This window comes from Apostichopus japonicus, chromosome 11 (assembly GCF_037975245.1).
Source record: "Apostichopus japonicus isolate 1M-3 chromosome 11, ASM3797524v1, whole genome shotgun sequence".
NCBI classification, from domain to species: Eukaryota; Metazoa; Echinodermata; class Holothuroidea; order Aspidochirotida; family Stichopodidae; genus Apostichopus; species Apostichopus japonicus.
This window is the reverse complement of record NC_092571.1, coordinates 16,713,818-16,732,644: the sequence shown is the minus strand read 5'-3', so window position 1 is coordinate 16,732,644 and position 18,827 is coordinate 16,713,818. Positions and strand designations below refer to the sequence as shown.

The following is an 18,827-nucleotide window of genomic DNA, read 5'->3' as shown; positions in this document are numbered from 1 at the left end:
TGTAAAAGAATGGCTCCGCAAAATGGAAAGAAGACCATTCACAAAAAGTTGTAATAGTAGTAGTAGTCGTAACAAATGATTCTCATAAAAAGTAGTAAAGTAAAATAGATGGCGCTCGTCGCCTTTTACCAAGTCCATCGGTAAGGGTTACCACTGTTACACCTCCCCTTCCTTTAAACAATGTCGTCCCTGACATTAATCAGAAGAACAAGACATTAATCAGAAGAATCAGAAGAACAAGAAAAATAAAACTTCAACATATTTACAAAAAAAACAAGCAAGCCTTTCTAACCTGCTTCAGTAAGCTGTCCAGTAAGTCCAATACATATGGTAGTCGGTGTGACTTAAAACTATAAGATTGGTTGTAACATATCATTCTACATTTCAACACTCTCATGTACTCTAACCAAGTATTTCAAGACAAAATACATAATTGCAATTGCTAACCCTTTCTTAAACTGAGTACCAATGAGCAAATGTTACAAAATGACAAGATAGACTGACTACCACTGATCGAGATAATACAGTTACATGCAAATCTTGAAATATATCCCAGCAATAATACATAATCCGAATGAATTATTCTGCACAATGCTGCATGCGGAATGTGATAGACGAAGCTCTGCTAAGTATAGGCATTACCTGGAAGGTTGAATACATATACATTTGCTAAAACATCTACGCAGCGCTTGAGTGGCGACAACAACATATATACAATAAAATTAAATTGAAAAGAATTCTTTCCAAACCAACCTAAATCTAACGAACACACAGAAGCATATAACTGTAGGAATCAACACTAACACTTGGCAAGCATCTGTGCCAACAGGAGCTGAGTTTGAGATATATTAGCTAAAACAGTTGGGTCAACAAAACTAGTTCGAACCTCTTGCTGAATTGCAGACCTGGGAAGTTTACTAGGGTTCGAGTGCACACCAGCATTACTTCGGGATGAACGCCTCAAGGTGTTGTTCCCTAAATCCTTTTCGTTTACGTATGAGTTCATATCAACAGAGTCACTGGGAACTTCATGGTCTACGTCTGCTGTAGTGTTAGTTTCATCAGCATCGGGCATCGGCGCTGTAGCAATTTCAATTGACTTATTGCTATCGTTACGGCTGCAAGGCTGTCGGGCGTCGGGGTTGACATTCTCTACCCACCAAGCTGAGTCGATTACTTCGTCATCTGAGTTCTGGCTTAGGGCTTCAACAGCAGGTACTTCCTCACTTGGCCCTGCAGGTTCCAAAGTTTGAACCAATTCCTTTGAATCAAGTATGTCTCTTCGGTGCAATGTCTTTGTTGTGCCATTTCCGTTAAGGGGTTCAATAACATACACGTTACCATCAGGATAGGGACGGTAAATAACTTTATGTGGGATATCGTCCCAGAAATCTTGTATCTTGTTTCTACCCTTTACTTTCCTGTTCCTGGTATATACTCTGGCGCCAATTGGTAAACTAGTATTGGGAGCTGGCTGGCCATGTTTTTCCTGACGTCGTTGTGCTTCCTTCTCAATATTGGATGCAGCAATATCAAGAGCTGTCCTTAGCCTCTGATGGTGATCTGCCATCCACGTCTCGTCACTCTCAATACCCAACAAATGATCAATGGGTAATGTTGGTTCTCTTCCAAAAAATAGATAATGAGGGGAGTATCCAGTGGTGGTATGTGGTGTTATATTATATGCATACACCAATTCAGGAAGATACTTATGCCATTTTCTCTTCTTATCCATAGACAATGTCCTCAAGCGGTCATGCATTGTCCTGTTAAAACGTTCGCATTGTGCATTGCCCTCCGGGTGGTAGGGGGTGGTGTGTGTTTTCTTGATGTTGTACAAATTACACAACTCCTGGACTAATCGGCTCTCGAAGTTCCGACCTTGGTCGCTGTGGATTCTCTCTGGGATACCAAACTTGATGAACCACTCTCTGAATAGAACCTGAGCTACTGTTGATGCTTTCTGATCTCTTGTAGGAACAGCCTGCGTAAATTTTGTAAACACGTCTGTAAGGACTAGCACATTTTCTACACCTCCACAACTGGGCTCTAGCATTGTAAAGTCAATTGCTACAATTTCCAGTGGCCTTTTGGCAACCACTGAACCCATGGATGTCTTGATCTTTGGTCCACTTTTGGCAAGTGTACACCTCGGACATCTCCTGCAGTACTCCACGATGTCATTAGCCATGCCAATCCAATGACATCTTAACCTTGCCAATTTAAACGTTTTCTCTGATCCCTGGTGACCAGTCTGGTCGTGAACACAGTTGAGGACGGTATCTTTTAGTTGCAATGGTAGGCAAATCTGCTGTACCCTCTGTCCCTTTAAAGTGATTGTACGGTACAGTATACCATCTTTCTCTGATATACGCTCCCATTCTCGAAGCAATTTCCGTGCTTCTCTGGATTCCTTCATTAGTTTACAGATAGTTGGTTTCTGTTTCAGATCCCAGTAATGTCGTAATCTACTTACAACTGGATCAGTAGACTGCAGTCGAGCTATCCCTTCAGTGGACATGGAGGGTAGAGGAAAGGTGGACGATGGTTGAACTCTCTCTGGCAGACTATGTAATTCTTGCTGCCACACCTCCTGGGTACGTTCCTGTATCCTTTCTTTCACCTCATTTGGAAGAGTTATGCCCGAAGTGGACATTGTGTGAAGGTCACCAGCAACAGCAACAATTTCCCCAAATCGAGCAGAGACGGGTTCTTCGCCATGGAATTCCTTTCTGCTCAATGAGTCAGCATTCACATTGGACTTCCCTGATCGGTATGCAATGTCAAAATGGAACTGGGACAACTCAGCTGCCCAACGTGTTTCCACTGCCCCCAACTTGGCAGATGTCTTTAAATAGCTCAATGGGTTATTGTCAGTGTATACGACAAATTCTGCCCCCAGCAGTAAATCTCTGAACTTCACTGTGATGGCCCAGTGAAGCGCCATCAGTTCAAGCTTCATACTACTGTAGTTACTCATCTGCTTCTCATCGAGCTTCAGTCCTCGGCTTGCATAAGCTATAACAACTCGTCCAGTCTCCTGTTGTTGGGAGAGTACTGCTCCGAAACCAAGTAAGCTTGCGTCTACTTCAAGAATGTATGGGCGCTGAAAGTCAGGGTAGCCCAATACCGGTGCGGTGGTAAGCTTTGATTTCAGCTCAAGGAAAGCTTCCTCATGTTTTGCCTCCCATCTGTCTGCAACTGATCTGGTTGGGTTGTGAGGACGTTTTGCTTTACATCTCTGGCCACCTGTCAGAGCATGGAGGGGTGCTGCTATCTTGGAAAAGTTTGCAACAAAACGTCGGTAATAACTTGCGAGCCCCATAAAGCTCCGCAACTCTCTTTCAGTTTCAGGTCTTTTCCAATTCTGAATGGCTCTCGTTTTCTCAGGATCAGGGAGAATACCATCCTTGCTAACAATATGGCCAAGGTATCTCAATCGTTCCTCATACAAGTAACACTTCTCTGGCTTGACTTTCAAATTGTATGATCGCAGCCTACTCAGAACCATCTCTAAACGTTGTTGTGTTTCCTGGAAAGTTCGCCCAAATACTAAAATATCGTCCAAATAGATAAGGACTGTTTGGAAGTTCTCATCACCAAAAACTTTATCCATCAATCGCATGAATGTCGCTGGGGCGTTTGTTAGTCCAAACGGCATTCGTGTGAACTCGTAGAGACCTCCTGTACCAACTCGGAAAGCGGTCTTTTCTATATCACTCTCAGAAACCGGGACCTGGTGGTAACCGTGAGCTAAATCAAGACTGCAGAAGTAGTTAGCTCCTTTAAGTGCATCTAAGGCTTCTTCAATTCTGGGAATGGGGTAAGCATCACGGTGTGTCTTTGCGTTGAGAGCTCTGTAGTCTACGCACATTCTCAGGCTGTTATCCTTCTTTCGAACTAGCACCACTGGTGACGCATATGGGCTAGACGATTCTCTGATAATCTGTCGAGACAAAAGTTGTTGCAGGTGGTCACGAACTTCCTTCCATCTGTGAGGTGGAATTCTCCTATGTGGTACCTTAACTGGTTTATCGTCCAGTAGGATAATGCGGTGTTCCACCTTATCGCAGAAGCCAAGGTCGTCCTCGTGCTGGCTGAAAACATCATCATACCTATGGAGCAGAGCTCTTAGCTCCTCCCTTCGAGATACATTTAACTTGTCACCAATAGTCATCTTGGATTCCAGTGGAATAGCCCTTGTTGATACTTGTTCAGGTGGTTCTGATACAGTCTGGAGTTCATTCGCATCAACTGTCTGCACTTGTATTTCATTGACATCAACTTGTTTCACCTGGACCATCGACCCTAATGATGCACCTTCAGCAATCCCAACAGGAGCCCTTGGTTGGAGATAAATGTCATGATTCGAAAAATTAGCTACCTGCAACGGAGCAACACCACTTCGATCAACGGAAACAAGTGTTGGTGCAACCTGCAAGCCAGTGGGTAGGTGTGTCCTGTCCTCAGCATTCAACTGTGCAATCATGGCAACATATGGTTTTGAACCAGTCGAGGGTTGGACTGATACCTGTATGGACGTAATGGTGTTTGCAGCCACCAGTACCAATTTTTCAGCACATACACGAGCAATACTATGATCCACACCTCGGTTATTCAAATCTTCCTCCTTATCCTGAAAGGCAGCAATAACATGAGCCAACCTCTGGTCTTCTATGGTGCCAGATTCCAGAACAAGTTTATCTTGAAAATCACTTCCCCATTTGTTCTCCAGCAACCTCTGCATTGCTCTGAAAATATTACATCCAAGAACACCAGGCACCATCCTCTTCTTTTCTACAAACTGGGGGTCACAAGAGTCTTTGACTACCAAGAAACCCATGCCTGGAAACACATAACCCAACACAGTAATGGGTAACTCCACATATCCAATGTATGGGACATTTACACCAGTAGCACCAGATATCTTCAGAAAAGCACTTACATCTACCAGCTCGCCACTCTGGGTAATGTGCTCTAGGAAAAACGACTCAGTGATCGTAGAAACCTCGGCACCTGTATCAAGAAGGCACCTGATACTCAGTGATCCAGACTGAACTGTAATCTTCGGGCATTCTCCTACTGCTTTGGTTACAAGAGTGTCATGACCAGGGTTATTCAAAACTAAACCTGTCGATTCCTGGTTGCCAACGACAGGCTTCCCTAGTTTAAAGGCTCCTTGGTGGTTGTGGAGACTGTTTCTGTGCTTGCCCCACTCTGTGGTTGCCTATTCATAAGATTGTCAGGACAATCTCGCTTAAAATGAAACTTAGAGTCACACTGGTAGCATCGTCTAGTACCAGATGGCTTTCCTCCATGAGTGTAATTGGGTCTTGAGGACTTCTCAGCATTAGTCTTCAGAGCTTGAATTAGGTCATCAATCTGTTGTTGTTGTGCCTTTATCTGTTTGCCCTGTTGTTTAATTAGGTGATGGTACTCACTGTCTGCCTCAAGTTTATGAACAGTGAATTTTCCTTGTGTCAGGCTCTTTGGTACCCCAATCCACTCCATCACTTGGTCTCGTGCATCGAAGAACGTCATGTTTGGATTCTCCAAGTTCAGCCTTCGTAACTCTCTCCGTACCCCCTCATCTTTCGCCGCCTCTGCCAGTCTTCCCCTTAAACTTTTCTCCCTGCATGATTGAAACGATGAGTCTAATTGACAAATACGGTCAAAGAGATCAACCAGTTCTAAGGAGCAAGCTACAAGATCTTCACCATCCCTCTGTCTATAAGAGAAGAAACGTTGTTGTAGTTGTGAGAGAGTGTCACCGTCACCAAAGACTTTACTCAAAATAGCAAAAATCTTACTGGGGTCCCTCTGAACTTCATCCCCTCTTCCTGCTATCTCCTTCCTTGCCTTCCCACCTAGATGGTTGAGAATAAGACTGGCTTGGTCCTTAGGTCCTAGTCGTCGGACCTCCAGTTGACTCCTTATGTCTCTGATCCATTCCTGTACAGACGGATCTCCTAGTTTTGTAGGTCGGTCACAAAATCGATCAATTCGTTGACCCTGTGAGAGGTATACCACAGATGGCTGCTTTTCACCCTCCTCACTGGTACTATGGACATCTTCATCACCTTCCTTATCTGAGTCAGCTTCAGACCCAACAGATAACTTCTGGAGTGCCTCGATGTCAGCTTTAGCCTTCATCGAAACCAGCTTCTCCCTTTCCAGTGCATCCCGCAAGGACTTCAGCTCAAGCCGCATCTCTTCCACTTCAGACATTGTATTATATTCAGGGGTTTTGGTCTCTAATATTCTGGGGTTTCCATTATCCTGCCGACTACGCCAATTTGTAATGACCGAAACACAGGTTCATGTTGCTACTGTATGGTATTTATTCAACAACAATAAGCAATGAAAAACCCTGCAAAGACAAAACAAAAGGATCATAAATACAAGATTAAGGTAATTACTTATCATGGATAATTAATGTAAATTAATTGTGCACTGAGAACCAATACATGAGTGACGAGGAGTCATAAACATTGAGTATTGTTCTTACTTAATTGAATATTGTTTCATTATTTTCTCAGATGTTGGTCATAGCAAAGCACTAAATGAATCCAACAATCTCAATTACTTCAACAAAAAGAATTAAAACAAATCACTTTAGAAATAAAAAGAATAATATATCAGGTGACATGTCATGTGACACAACTTCATTTAAACAATTGGGTTGCTAAGGAGATTATGGAACTCTCTGATGATGATGTGAGGTCTGATGTTACATTTTAATACTAATTTACAGCTTCACCAATCTCCAGGAAACATGGTTACTAATTATAAGTTTGATCATCCATCACTGATTATGATAATGACGAAAGGGATAAGTATAAGCTTAATAGTATACAACTTAGCAATAACATGAGGTAGCGCACATTGTGACAAAGATCTTATAATGTCAAGGCCAAGGCCCCACAACACACGTGCGTTAGGATAGCACAGTGGTGTACAGCGATCTACCGTGACAGCTAAGTTACTTAAGTTACTTAATTGACAGCAATTTCGAAATCAAATACACTCTTCATCACTCTGCAATTAAATCCTATCACACAATCATGAATTAAAGCTTACCCTGAATATAATATAATCTTGTCATGTAAAAGAATGGCTCCGCAAAATGGAAAGAAGACCATTCACAAAAAGTTGTAATAGTAGTAGTAGTCGTAACAAATGATTCTCATAAAAAGTAGTAAAGTAAAATAGATGGCGCTCGTCGCCTTTTACCAAGTCCATCGGTAAGGGTTACCACTGTTACATAAACAAAGACAGTGTACCATGGGGAAAGATTTGTTTTGAATGTATTTCTGCAATGTTAAAATGACAGTGATGGCGTCATAACTGTAACCATGTAATCGCAGTAATCGCGAGAAGAGCTATGCGATTAATCGACTACAAAAGAATGAGTCGACTGCACTACTATAGTGGAGACTATAATTAAATATTCATGGTGGATCTTGACAATCTGGGCCATCGTGTGTTTCTGTCTGGAAGTAATATTACAGCCTGAGGTAACTGCATGATGCTTTGCATTTCAGATACAGCTGCAAGCAGACAGCTTTCTTCAGTTGTAACACATTCAGTTCTTTCAAGAAACTCTCAGTCTTTCCAGCCATCCAGCAGCAGTGATATGGAGAGTACTAACACCAGTCACAGCCTCCAGAATGGTACTCTGCAAAATGGTACAGCCCAAGGTGACCATTTACCTTTGATAACAGATAAGCTTTCAGATCTATCCATTCCATCCAAAGGTGAAAACCTTTCCAAATCTCAGGAAGATGATCGTGAAAGTCGCGATCATGAACGGGTCTCGAAACAAAATGTTCCCAGAAAAGTGGTAATGACCAAAGAATTGTCCCTCATGGAGTCAGCTTACAAAGACATCATCCAACATGTGGGAGAGGACCCCAATCGTCAAGGTTTGAAGAAAACACCGCAAAGGGCAGCAAAAGCTATGCTGTTCTTCACAAAAGGCTATGAACAGACAATATCAGGTAAGCAATTACAAAACCCTTTTTGCTCTCTAATATGCTAGAAAGTCAAGTAAATGGTCACTGCAAGGATCCCCTTCTCAACTTGCTTTTTGGTTACTTACTGTGCAAAGCAGAGCTGCTGCAGTGTGTTTGATGTAACTTATAAAACTAAGTTATGCATCTATGTACAGTAGCTGGTCTGTACCATGTCCACCTGATCTGTATACAGTTCTAAGATTCTTCAAGTTGTGGTTATGGCCAATGGGTACCAGTTACTCAAACAGTTTGACCCTCTGTCCAATAGCCTAGATAGGCTGATTAAAAACTTGAGAAAACTCAGAAAATAGCAGAGCTGGGTGGGAGAGGGAGAGAAGAGCAGTTTTGGCCTTAATGCATGTTACCACGAACAGTATGCATTGATCAAAATCATAGAATGTGTGAAGTTCGGTTTTCTTTCTTTTTCCTATCTGCCAGTGCATTTGAGTTTGTCATAAAAGGAATATAGGGAAGGGATTTCGAAAATCACTTATTTTTCAGTGTGACATTATCCATGATATTAAAGCAATTTTCGCTGCCTTTTGCAAATTTTTTTGTGTCCAAATCATCATAACTCACCGCTGTGATTTTTAGTGTAAAAATCACACAGTTGCTGGAGCAATGTTAGAATGAAAGAGCACTTTCAATGCAAGCATGACAAGATCATGATTAATCATTACAAATCAGTTAGCTATTTAGTGCTACCATTGACAGTGCACCCGCTCCAGTCTGTGTTAACACAATTCTAATTGACAAGAGCAGGTAACCAGAGATCTCCTGTTGCGTGACCACCTGAGCGTTCTCCGTACAATCTTGATGGCTGGCCTAATTTTAGTGGAAAACTCAATCGATTGGTAAAAAAAAAACATACGTACAAGTAGATGTACCTGCTGTATAATATACATTCCCTTATCAAGAAATTCTTTGAGTTCTGTAGGCTTACAGTAGTGTCATATGATACACTTCTAACCTATTTTAATAAAGCTTTCCCCTCCAAGTGTAGACTTACCAAATTTTGAAATATATCTCTGTTTTTTGGGGGGGAGCTAGAGGAATATCAGTTAAACCACTATAGTTTTGATGAGGAATATCTCTCATTGACAAGAGGTAGTGGAAAGGTGTGATCTTTCACCACAACCATAACAGAAGGGGACAATTTCAACCTGTGTGATAACTTTGTTTCCTTGGAATTATTACAAGGTTATATCGGACAAAAGAATGGCACTCCTCTTAGAACGGATTCCTTGTCCACTTTGCTTATATTTATAAAGTTTTTGTTTTATTCTAAATAAGTTAACTTTTTTGGTTCCAGTGCTTTGGCATCCATCTGAACCTATGCAGTCAAGTTGGCGTATACAGTGTATATGTGTCTGTGGGCATTTGTGTGTGTATGTGATGCCCTAGTTTCTAAACACAGTATTTCAAGACGGAAATATGTGATTGATGTCATACTTGGTATATATGTTGGACATGGTCAGTGCTGTAGATGTTTAGATAGGGCTGTCATCATGTCATGCATATTAATGAGTGGGTGGGGCTTAACCTTGTGATTATTTTGTGGCAGGCACATTATTCTATGTGAACACGGTGGTAATCGATTGGTTAAAGAATGGATATGTTTGTCCAAGCAACTAAATATTATTTTATGATTGAATGGAATCATTATATACCCAGTCAACATTCATTTTTCTGTAGAATGTATGCCAGTATGTTTGAAAGTGGGCGTGTTCAATAAAGAAAGATTGAGATGAAAGGAATGCGAATACATGAAATTAATTATTTGTGTAGTATTTTTGAGATAAACTAAATACCATATCAGATAAATTGTCTACCATATGAGAATACGCTTTTGGAGGTGTTATCAGACTGGTCTTTTTTTTTTTTCTTTTTTTTTTAATTAAGCCTATATGGAGCCAATATACTGTAAGCCACTTTAATAGATACAGTGTGCTGAAATACCAGATAATACATTTATACTCTATGTAAGTATATTGGGCAATGAAATCATGAGAATTAAATGGAATGACTTAACTACCTCATTAGTAATTAGTGATCAGTTGTTGAGAAACTGTAACGAGAGACAGGTAGGGGGGGAGGAGGGGGTGGAAGGTTCTAGATGGCTTGCCATGATGCCATCCTATTTGAAGTGATATCAACAGACATGTTGAAATTACCGGAAATTTTGAACCAGCTAGAATACAAGCAACCTCAAATAGCTGCTTTCAGACTAGATATTTAACGACAAGCCTGGTTTTAATTACAGGAAAAAGGTAGAACAGCTAGATCATTTGTCGTCACAATTCGTTTTAATGAATTGTGCTAGATTTTAACGAAGCATAAAGGCATCAAGTCAGTCTATTTGTTTTAAGTCTAGATGATCATATGTTAGCCTTTCACCTACGCAAATTCATTTATTATCCCGCGTACGGAATTCAACGGAAGAAACCGAACCACCCCGCGTTAGTTGTGCAAACATTCAATATCCGCTCATAGCTAAAGATCCATTTCTTTACTACCACCTCTTGGCCCAGTACAGCTGTCGGCAAAACCAATTTGCCATAGATTTGTCTCCTTTTTTTGTCCCCCTCAAAGATTCCTTTTGTTCTCTGTAATGAGAAGAAAGTTTTTTTGTAATTCTGAGGAAAGAGAGATTATACGGCTGCGAGCTCAACTTGTTGCATCCCAAGCAATTTTAATTAAGCGCCCCGGGATAGTATCCTCGTTAGGTTGATATTGAGTAGCAGAAGTTATTGATTTATGCATCGTCAAACTTTGACTGGTTCTGCTTACGTAAGTTGGAATATCAGTGACTGATATGTGTGGGCTTGTTATAAGATACAGTTTAAACTAGAATGATTAGTGCCTTCAACCTGTTGAAGGAGCTGTCGTACGACTCTCGGAGAGACGGATGTGCGAGTCATGTCAGGGTCTGCCCTGAGAAAGATAAATTTCAATATTAGGTCATTCACTTGCATATATTATACTGTAATAATGCTGTCACAGTGTTTCAGCCAGGTTTGCATCCTGCACTATTATAATCTGTAAAGTTGCAGTATAAATACAGGCCACAATCTTGTTTGAAGAATGATTGCATTCCTATGACACATACTTAGAGTTTTGAGAATGTAGCACAACTTTCGGGCTGTCTAAAAGACTTATCCATTATTTGTTTGTATGTTTTAAGAGTCTGTTGGAGAAGGTTGTTGCAAAATTACTGTTATAGGGATTTCACACTTTCTGAAACGTGTGTCATACACAATCAAAATACTTGTACTGTAGCTCTGTCTGCAATCTGTAGATTCCAATCAGAACTCACATATGTGCGTTAATTGTTTATCCTCGTTAATTGTTCTTGTCAATTGTTCACATTAATTGTTCACTTGTGTGCAATGTGTCAAAAGGAACCCCCAGCATTGTTATGTCAAATGATTTGTTCCTTAAGAGCATTAATTTCCATTAAAATCATTCATTTGTAAAATATATATCCAATCTGTTGCAAAAGCTATATGTAGGCTTTTTCAGAGTGCCACTAGAAAACTGTACAATGTTACAGTTTCAAGCACTTTGTCCCCTGAAATACATCATACATGTATGTGCATTTAAGTAAATTTTTATAATAGACTCTACTGTCTATTAAAGTAAATTCTTGCATGTATATGTTCATGTCACATTACGTCAAGATATCCATTAAAAGGATACATTATAACATTAAAATTACATAACTTAACATCATTCAGTTCGTACCAACAAATAATTGCTCTGGTACAGCTTTATACTATAGTTACAGTATAGTTGTACTTACTGTCTTTGTTCAACTGATGCAATTGTAAATGTATGCATTCATATCCCTTTAATAAGCTGGTGGAGAAAGTGGGCAGTGTGTAGTTTTACGGGATTTATGGTGGACGCAGCGTTAGACGTCATCATATTTGACAGTAATGGAGGTTAGGTACAGGGTACGATCAGGATAGTGCTTTATAAATAGAATGGATATTGGTATTTATTATCATTGCTCATAAATACCAGAACTGATAAGTTGTTTTGGCAATTCTAGTATAATTTAATTCAATGTGTAAAAGTAAAAGGGCCTGAGGTTTCGATCCTAGCAGGATCTTGTTCAGAGGCTGAATGACAAGTTACAGTAACAGAAGGGACAAATACACGCACAGAATACACACAGGTTAATGAGCAGGATTAACACAAAAGAGATAGATGTAAGAGGATTAGTTGACAAGGGGTGGAGAGAAGAAAGAAACCAACAGGGGAAAGAGGAGAGGTAGGAGATAAACTGTAAAGAGACAAAGAGAGGACTAAGGGAAGAGGGTAGGGAATATTCTGGAGAAGGACAAAGACAGAAAGGTGTGTAGAAAAAAAAGGAGTGGAAGAGAGCTGTGAGAAGAGGGGTGTCAAAGGGGGCAAAAAAGGGGAGATGGTAAGGGAGGGGGGGGGTTGAAGAAAGGTTAGTCATGTTCTTCCTGAATGTTAATTTACTTTACTTCGCTTTTCGCTTACCTGTCTCCCAACAACCTTAGCACCCTCGTTCTACCGTGTCTGGCTGTACTCATAACAACCAATCTCTTAATAAGATGATTCATAATACTGTAATTAGCATTAATACCAAATTGTTTTCTTTAGTTCCCGCCCAGTTTATTTTGTAAACACAGACACGATTACCTACTGTATGTACAGTTATATTCAATATTTATATATACTCAATATTATATTTACTATCAATGCTGTGTGTTGGCATGGAAATATTTCAAGGTATCTCTATACATGTACCCTTTTACTTTGTCAATTCCAGTGATTTTTTTTCTTCTCCAATTTTACGTTCGTACATTTTAACATTGTCAGCAAATTAAATATCAACTCAGAATATGAACCCTCATCTTTTGATGATTTTCATGCATCAATAAAATGGGAGAGACTGGTAGCTCACTTCAATCTGATGACAATAAGGACCTGTATAGGTTTGATTAGTGAAAAAGCAGGTTTAATTGAAAATAGCTTGTGATGTCTATCTTTGAAACGATTGGAAATTTGCCATGTTTATGATTTCATATATTGAATAACAGTTGAATATAATATTAATTTGTAACACCTATGTACAATAGAAGGAGTGTCTCCACATTTGAAGGAAGTCATAACCTTTCCATTATACCAGTGTGGTTGCTGGCAACTCCCAGGTTTAATATCCTGCAGGGATCATGTTTGTGGGAATTCACCAACCTTAAATCGTAACCACAGAAACTTGTAAATTGACTGTTCATTCCATTCAGAGAGATCAATAGAACTTGAAGGACAAAGAAAAAAAGAAGTAGCATTAGAAGAATGGTAAATAGTCTGGTTAAAAGAAGAGAGCTGAAAGCCTGTTTAATTTATAGATTTATTTATATATATATATATATATATATATATATATATATGTATATATATATATATATATATATATATATATATATATATATATATATATATATATATATATATAAATATATATATATTTGGGTATTTCCGTAAAAAATGGGACCAAATAACTTGTGATGTTTTAACAAAATTTTGAATTTTAAAGCCTAACAACAAACAGTCATAATATTCAATTATGTATGGAAAATCATGTTAAAAGTTTAAACAATTATTCATGGAAATGGTGATTGTTCAAAATAAGGTTAGGTGTTCCACATGCAAATGGGACACCAAACGCAGATTTTCTATAAACTAGTTTGGGATTTGATAAGAAACTTGATAAAATTATCTAGAACAAGATAGACACGGATAGGTAGTCAGTTATGGCCATCGAAACAATGCTTATTTTTTCTGAAGGATCTTGTTTGAAAAGTTAGAAGAGCATAAAAAGCCAGTATATTTTAAGAAAAATTAGAAAAAATTGATGTAGAGATGTGTTTATCAGTAGAAAGCTAGAAGCCCCCCCCCCCACAACCGCCTCATCCCAAGGGTAAAAAAGGAGCTAACAGATAAGGTAATTTGAAGCCCTATCCATATGATGAATGTGGATGAACATTGGCTTAATACATCAAGCCTTTTATTTTATTTCATGATTGCTCAGAGAAGTATTAGGCAGGCGAGTATTAAATTGTCACACCCATTCCTTTCCCAGAGACCGCCACTTAGCATCCCCGTACAACAGATGAAAGTGTACCTCGGCATCTGACAACTCTCTCAACAAATACCGAGAGAAGGGGAAGCGCTTTGAAATAGTCACCTCTAAAGTGCAGCTACAGTATTATTTAACAAAGTTGTTACAAAACCAATCAAAGATCAGATACAAACCAAAGTTCAGAATGGACAAAACAGAAATTTCAATTCCACAGAAGATCCAGTTTAAATAGGTCAAGAGAGTCTGATAGCCTGTGACTTTTGAGCCTTGTAAAACATCATAATTCACGTTTGTTTTTTCGTTCATATTTTTGGGGGGTTTTTCTACTTTTTACAGATGTACTGAATGATGCAATATTTGATGAAGATCACGACGAGATGGTGGTGGTGAAGGACATTGAGATGTTTTCGATGTGTGAACACCATTTAGTACCATTCATTGGCAAGGTAAGGCAAACACTGCATATACAGTATGTATATTATCCTTTGAATTTTGTCCATGTTTTGTCTTTTAGCTTTCGTTGTATGTTTGCACAAGTGTTTTTGTACAGGTGCCAGATGAGCTATCAGTGGTTATTGTGTGTGGGTGTGTCAGTACTTCTCAGTTTGTACTCTAGGTGTAAGAAATGTCCAGATACATATGCCGAAAATACGAACCATAAAAGTTTGAAGAACTTTTGCACCCAACACAATATCACCGCTCACATTCCAAGTCTATCAGGAGTCTACTCTTCCGTCGTTAATGTTGCATCTGTAGGTCAGTTTTGGGACTGCTTCTTTTTCTCGTTTACTTTAGTGACGTGCCTTAATGCATTCAGTTGTTTATTTGCTAATGACACCGAATTTACCATTCCACGATAAATCCTGTTCCAAGTCGATTAAGTTATAGGCATGACAAATGAGTCACAAGAATTGCTTTGACTGCACACCTCCGGCAAATCTAATAATACAACATTTCATGGTAGCTGTTAAAGGATCACAGTTATCTTAATAGTTTTGTATTCGATTCATGACATGTTGAAAATCTTCCTATGCAAAGTGTACACGTATAGGTTCCTATGCAAAGAAGGATACAGCTATAGAATGGATGGAAGGTGATTGTAGGGATATGTATTGGTATATATCCTTCATGTGCAATGGCTGGAAACAACCCTAGCTGATGGTGTATGTACAGTAGGGATTAGAAGGTGATTTACAATATGTACAATTGTAGGGATATGTATTGTATATCCTTCATGTGCAGTGGCTGGAAACAAACCTTAGCTGATGGTTTATTTAGGGGACAGAAGGTGATTTACAATATGTACAATTGTAGGGATATGTATTGTATATCCTTCATGTGCAGTGGCTGGAAACAAACCCTAGCTGATGATTTATGTTGATAGAGGGGAAAAGAAGCTCTGCTTAATGGCTGAAGCCTGGAGGAATCTGACATTTATGCATATTGGTTCCTGGTGGCCCTGGTTAGGAACCTTTCAGATTGACCTCATTGACCTGTTCAGAATTTATTCCTTGAATTGGGGGTTGTTATGTACAGTCATCATAACGATGTTTGGCGTAATAAGGAATATTTATGGATGTTTTCATGTGATGATCACCACATCAATAGTGTTCCAGATCGAACCGATTTATAAATATCTGAACCCTTGGATTTACTGAACTACAAGAAAATTTAAGGGTACTTAAATTATGGGGGAGTTGACTGTTAAGCAGACACCAATATCTTTGTTCTCTAACATTGATTCTTGGAAAGAAATAGGTGGTTTTTTTGGCTGGAAAATCATTTTCTCACAGACATGCCATTTACCTCGTTAACTGTTTACCCTTTCATTAAGGTTAGCCATGATATAAAGCCTCAGGAATATCAGTACAGGATAGAGAATTTAGTACATAACACACTACCAGGAACAAAAAGTTGCAAAGAAAAACTTGTATGTCAAGTTACTGTACTTTAGGTGCATTAAAGGTAAAACTCATGGATTTTTGTTACAGAAGAACAGCACAGTATATATATAGCATGAGATCACCGCTTTGCTATGTATGCTAGCATGTAATTGATTACACTTTTAGGGGGTATATAAATCAGTCATGCTACTTCAGTGCTATAAGTGTACAAACTTAGAATATTATGCTGGTATCAAAACTGTAAATCACAACCTTAGCACCCTTGTTCTACTGTACATACCGAGCCTAGAATGTTAAATGTCCTGGTAACCTTTTAACACTGTGACAGGTCCCTCCGGTATCAAAACTGTGTAAATCTACTTCTCCCTTAAAATCCTATCTTTGCATGTAAAATTCCATTTCTGTAAAAGACAATCTTATGTTGATTTTTGTTTTTAAAGTGTGGTACATATACATGGTGTTTTAGAATATTTTAAATGCATGCATGCTCATTTTAACAAATAACAGGCATATAATGATGTATTGTTATTATCTCTGTGATTGATTCCTGTAAACATGCATATCTCTGATAATTTAGATATCATATCAGATAGTCAGATAAGTCAAAGTAACATTAACAGTTTACCCTTTATAACTTTTCCAAAATAAGTTCCTTATCTTGATCGCACTTAACTGATGATTCAGAGTTGCTTTTGGCAAACAAACAAAAACTAAGAATAGGATGGTATTTGAGTCTTGAGATAAATTTATTTGGACGTGATATACATTGTAACATTAAAACCACATTTACCAGTGTTATATGGGAGAGGGAAAACAAAATGTGTTTACAAACTGCTTATATACCAGAAAAAGTCCTGTGTAGGATAATGTACTGTGTCAGTTAGAGGCCCTGACGTTTCAATCATTGCAGGATATTCGTCAAAGACAAACTGAGCTCATGCAAAGAGTTTGCCTTCGAAGGAGGTCCCGACTTAAAATGCTGGTAATCTGACCTAGTTTCGAATGAGGTGTAACAGAATTGTTAGACACCACCATCGATCCCAGAAAATACACACACACAGCTTGCTACCATCGGTAATTACTAGACACTAGTGTACAGTCAGTACATACAGCTGCGGTCAATACCCACAGCACAGTGTACAAACAATACAGCGATGGACATCTCAAGTCCAGCTAAAGATAACAAGGTATCACGTTTCATTACTTTACTGTCTGCATTTTGTAGCGACACGAACAAAACGTCACTTGCAAGCAACGGAAAGTTAACTTTTTCAGATGGCCGCACACGGTTTGGGGCGAGTCTTCAATGCCTTTAAAGGTGATCCTACCTTTGAAGTAGATCCCGACTTTGTAGTAGATCTTGCCTGTACAGGAGATCCTGCAAGGATAAAAATGTCAGGCCCTCTTACGTTTAGCAGTCAGTGTTTCTAATATATAAAGCACTTTTCTCGATTTTAACCTGCAGGGTATCATATATAAATACGTAATCCAATACTGCAGTGATCTGAAATATCACAAAACTCTTATCTTATCAAATGTGACTGGTATGGCTTAATACACCTTTATCATAACCATCATCTTGGCACGCACAGAGAATCGCATTTAATCAGATTTAGTATAACTACTTTTCTTATCTGTGTACCTGCCTTTCAGAGTAAAACTTTGTTTGTTTATACAATATCAAAGCATTATCTTTGGGTTTGTGATTGTTGTTAGGGAGTTGTATATATATGTATGGGTACTTTTGATTGGGGAAGCTGGTACAGTATACATGAAGTTCAGTAAATCATATCCATATGTAACAGGTGGAGTACAAAGAATAGTCTAAGACGCCATCTGTGGTGCTGTGATCTTTATTGTGGAACTTGACTTTGTTCCCCGAACAAACTCCTATTAAGAAATGAAAAGATGAAACACGACCATAAGCAAAAATAGAAAAATAGCTTATGTTAAAGGAATGAAAAAGAATATGAAATGCAAAATGGGACGGAATACCATACGTTAATTACAATGGAGTCAAAGGTCCTAGTAGAAAGCTCCTACTGTCATTACCTACATGTATGTCATACCCGTGAACTCCATATGAAGCTTATGAATCGACTATGAACCCAGAGTAATCTAAGGTTTAATCACGGCCAACTAGGTATACACACTGAGCACCCGACAACTAAGATTATACCGCACGCACTCTAGTGACCTGACGACAACTCCTGAGGGACCCAAATAGGGCTACCAGGCATGCCACCTCCAGAGTAACCTATCACTTATACACCATAGAATGGGCAAATTATCTAATAAAGACTAGCATTACCGACTCAAGGAGAAATAATAATGCCTATCTGCCTGTAGGTTAATAACAACTCTCTCATAAGGAACCCCCCACACGGCTTTGCTCCAAGCTTAAGGTTCTATGAGAGGTCTCATGATGAGTTTTGCTCTCACTCCCTTAATTATATACGTTAACAACTTGATTGTCTTGTAATCCACCTTAACTAAATCACTAATAATTATAATGAAAACTTGAACCACAGCTGTATCAAATACTGTAGCTATTCTACTTGCAATAGCCAAGATACCGTGAAACAAGCATGAAAATGAAAGTAAATGACTACAGGTACATATATAATGAGCCTAACTTTGCAATACATGTAAATACTGCTGTACAAGGAATCCCTGCATAAAAGCATGGCAATGATAAATAAGCTTACCCCTCTTCAAACTCCTTAAAACTAGATGATCAAGTCGTTCTGAATACACAGCTTGTTACCAGGTGATCATCTTCATTAAAAT

At 38.9% G+C, this 18,827-nt stretch overlaps 2 protein-coding genes across 3 annotated transcripts in view; one reads left to right on the top strand and one right to left on the bottom strand.

Moving 5' to 3' along the window:
- Positions 1-18,827, top strand: part of LOC139975514 (GTP cyclohydrolase 1-like) — a 39,763-nt gene that overhangs the window by 3,090 nt on the left and 17,846 nt on the right. The window contains exons 2-3 of one of the 2 annotated variants that reach the window (XM_071983499.1): positions 7,551-8,000; positions 14,470-14,579. In XM_071983499.1, the coding sequence (XP_071839600.1) occupies positions 7,637-8,000; positions 14,470-14,579 (474 nt within the window). In that variant the 5' untranslated portion in view covers positions 7,551-7,636. Of the gene's footprint in view, positions 1-7,544; positions 8,001-14,469; positions 14,580-18,827 lie in introns of both variants that reach the window. The other variant, XM_071983498.1, reaches the window with a different exon arrangement.
- Positions 5,162-7,441, bottom strand: LOC139976027 (uncharacterized). The gene is made up of 2 exons (XM_071984414.1): positions 7,081-7,441; positions 5,162-6,370 (listed from the first exon to the last, which is right to left on the bottom strand). Exon 2 carries the CDS (start codon positions 6,226-6,228, stop codon positions 5,164-5,166), a length of 1,065 nt encoding a protein of 354 aa, XP_071840515.1. The 5' UTR covers positions 6,229-6,370; positions 7,081-7,441; the 3' UTR covers positions 5,162-5,163.

Excerpts from the sequence above, each read along its gene's own strand:
- LOC139976027 (XM_071984414.1), bottom strand. The coding sequence starts at position 6,228 with ATGTCTGAAGTGGAAGAGATGCGGCTTGAGCTGAAGTCCTTGCGGGAT.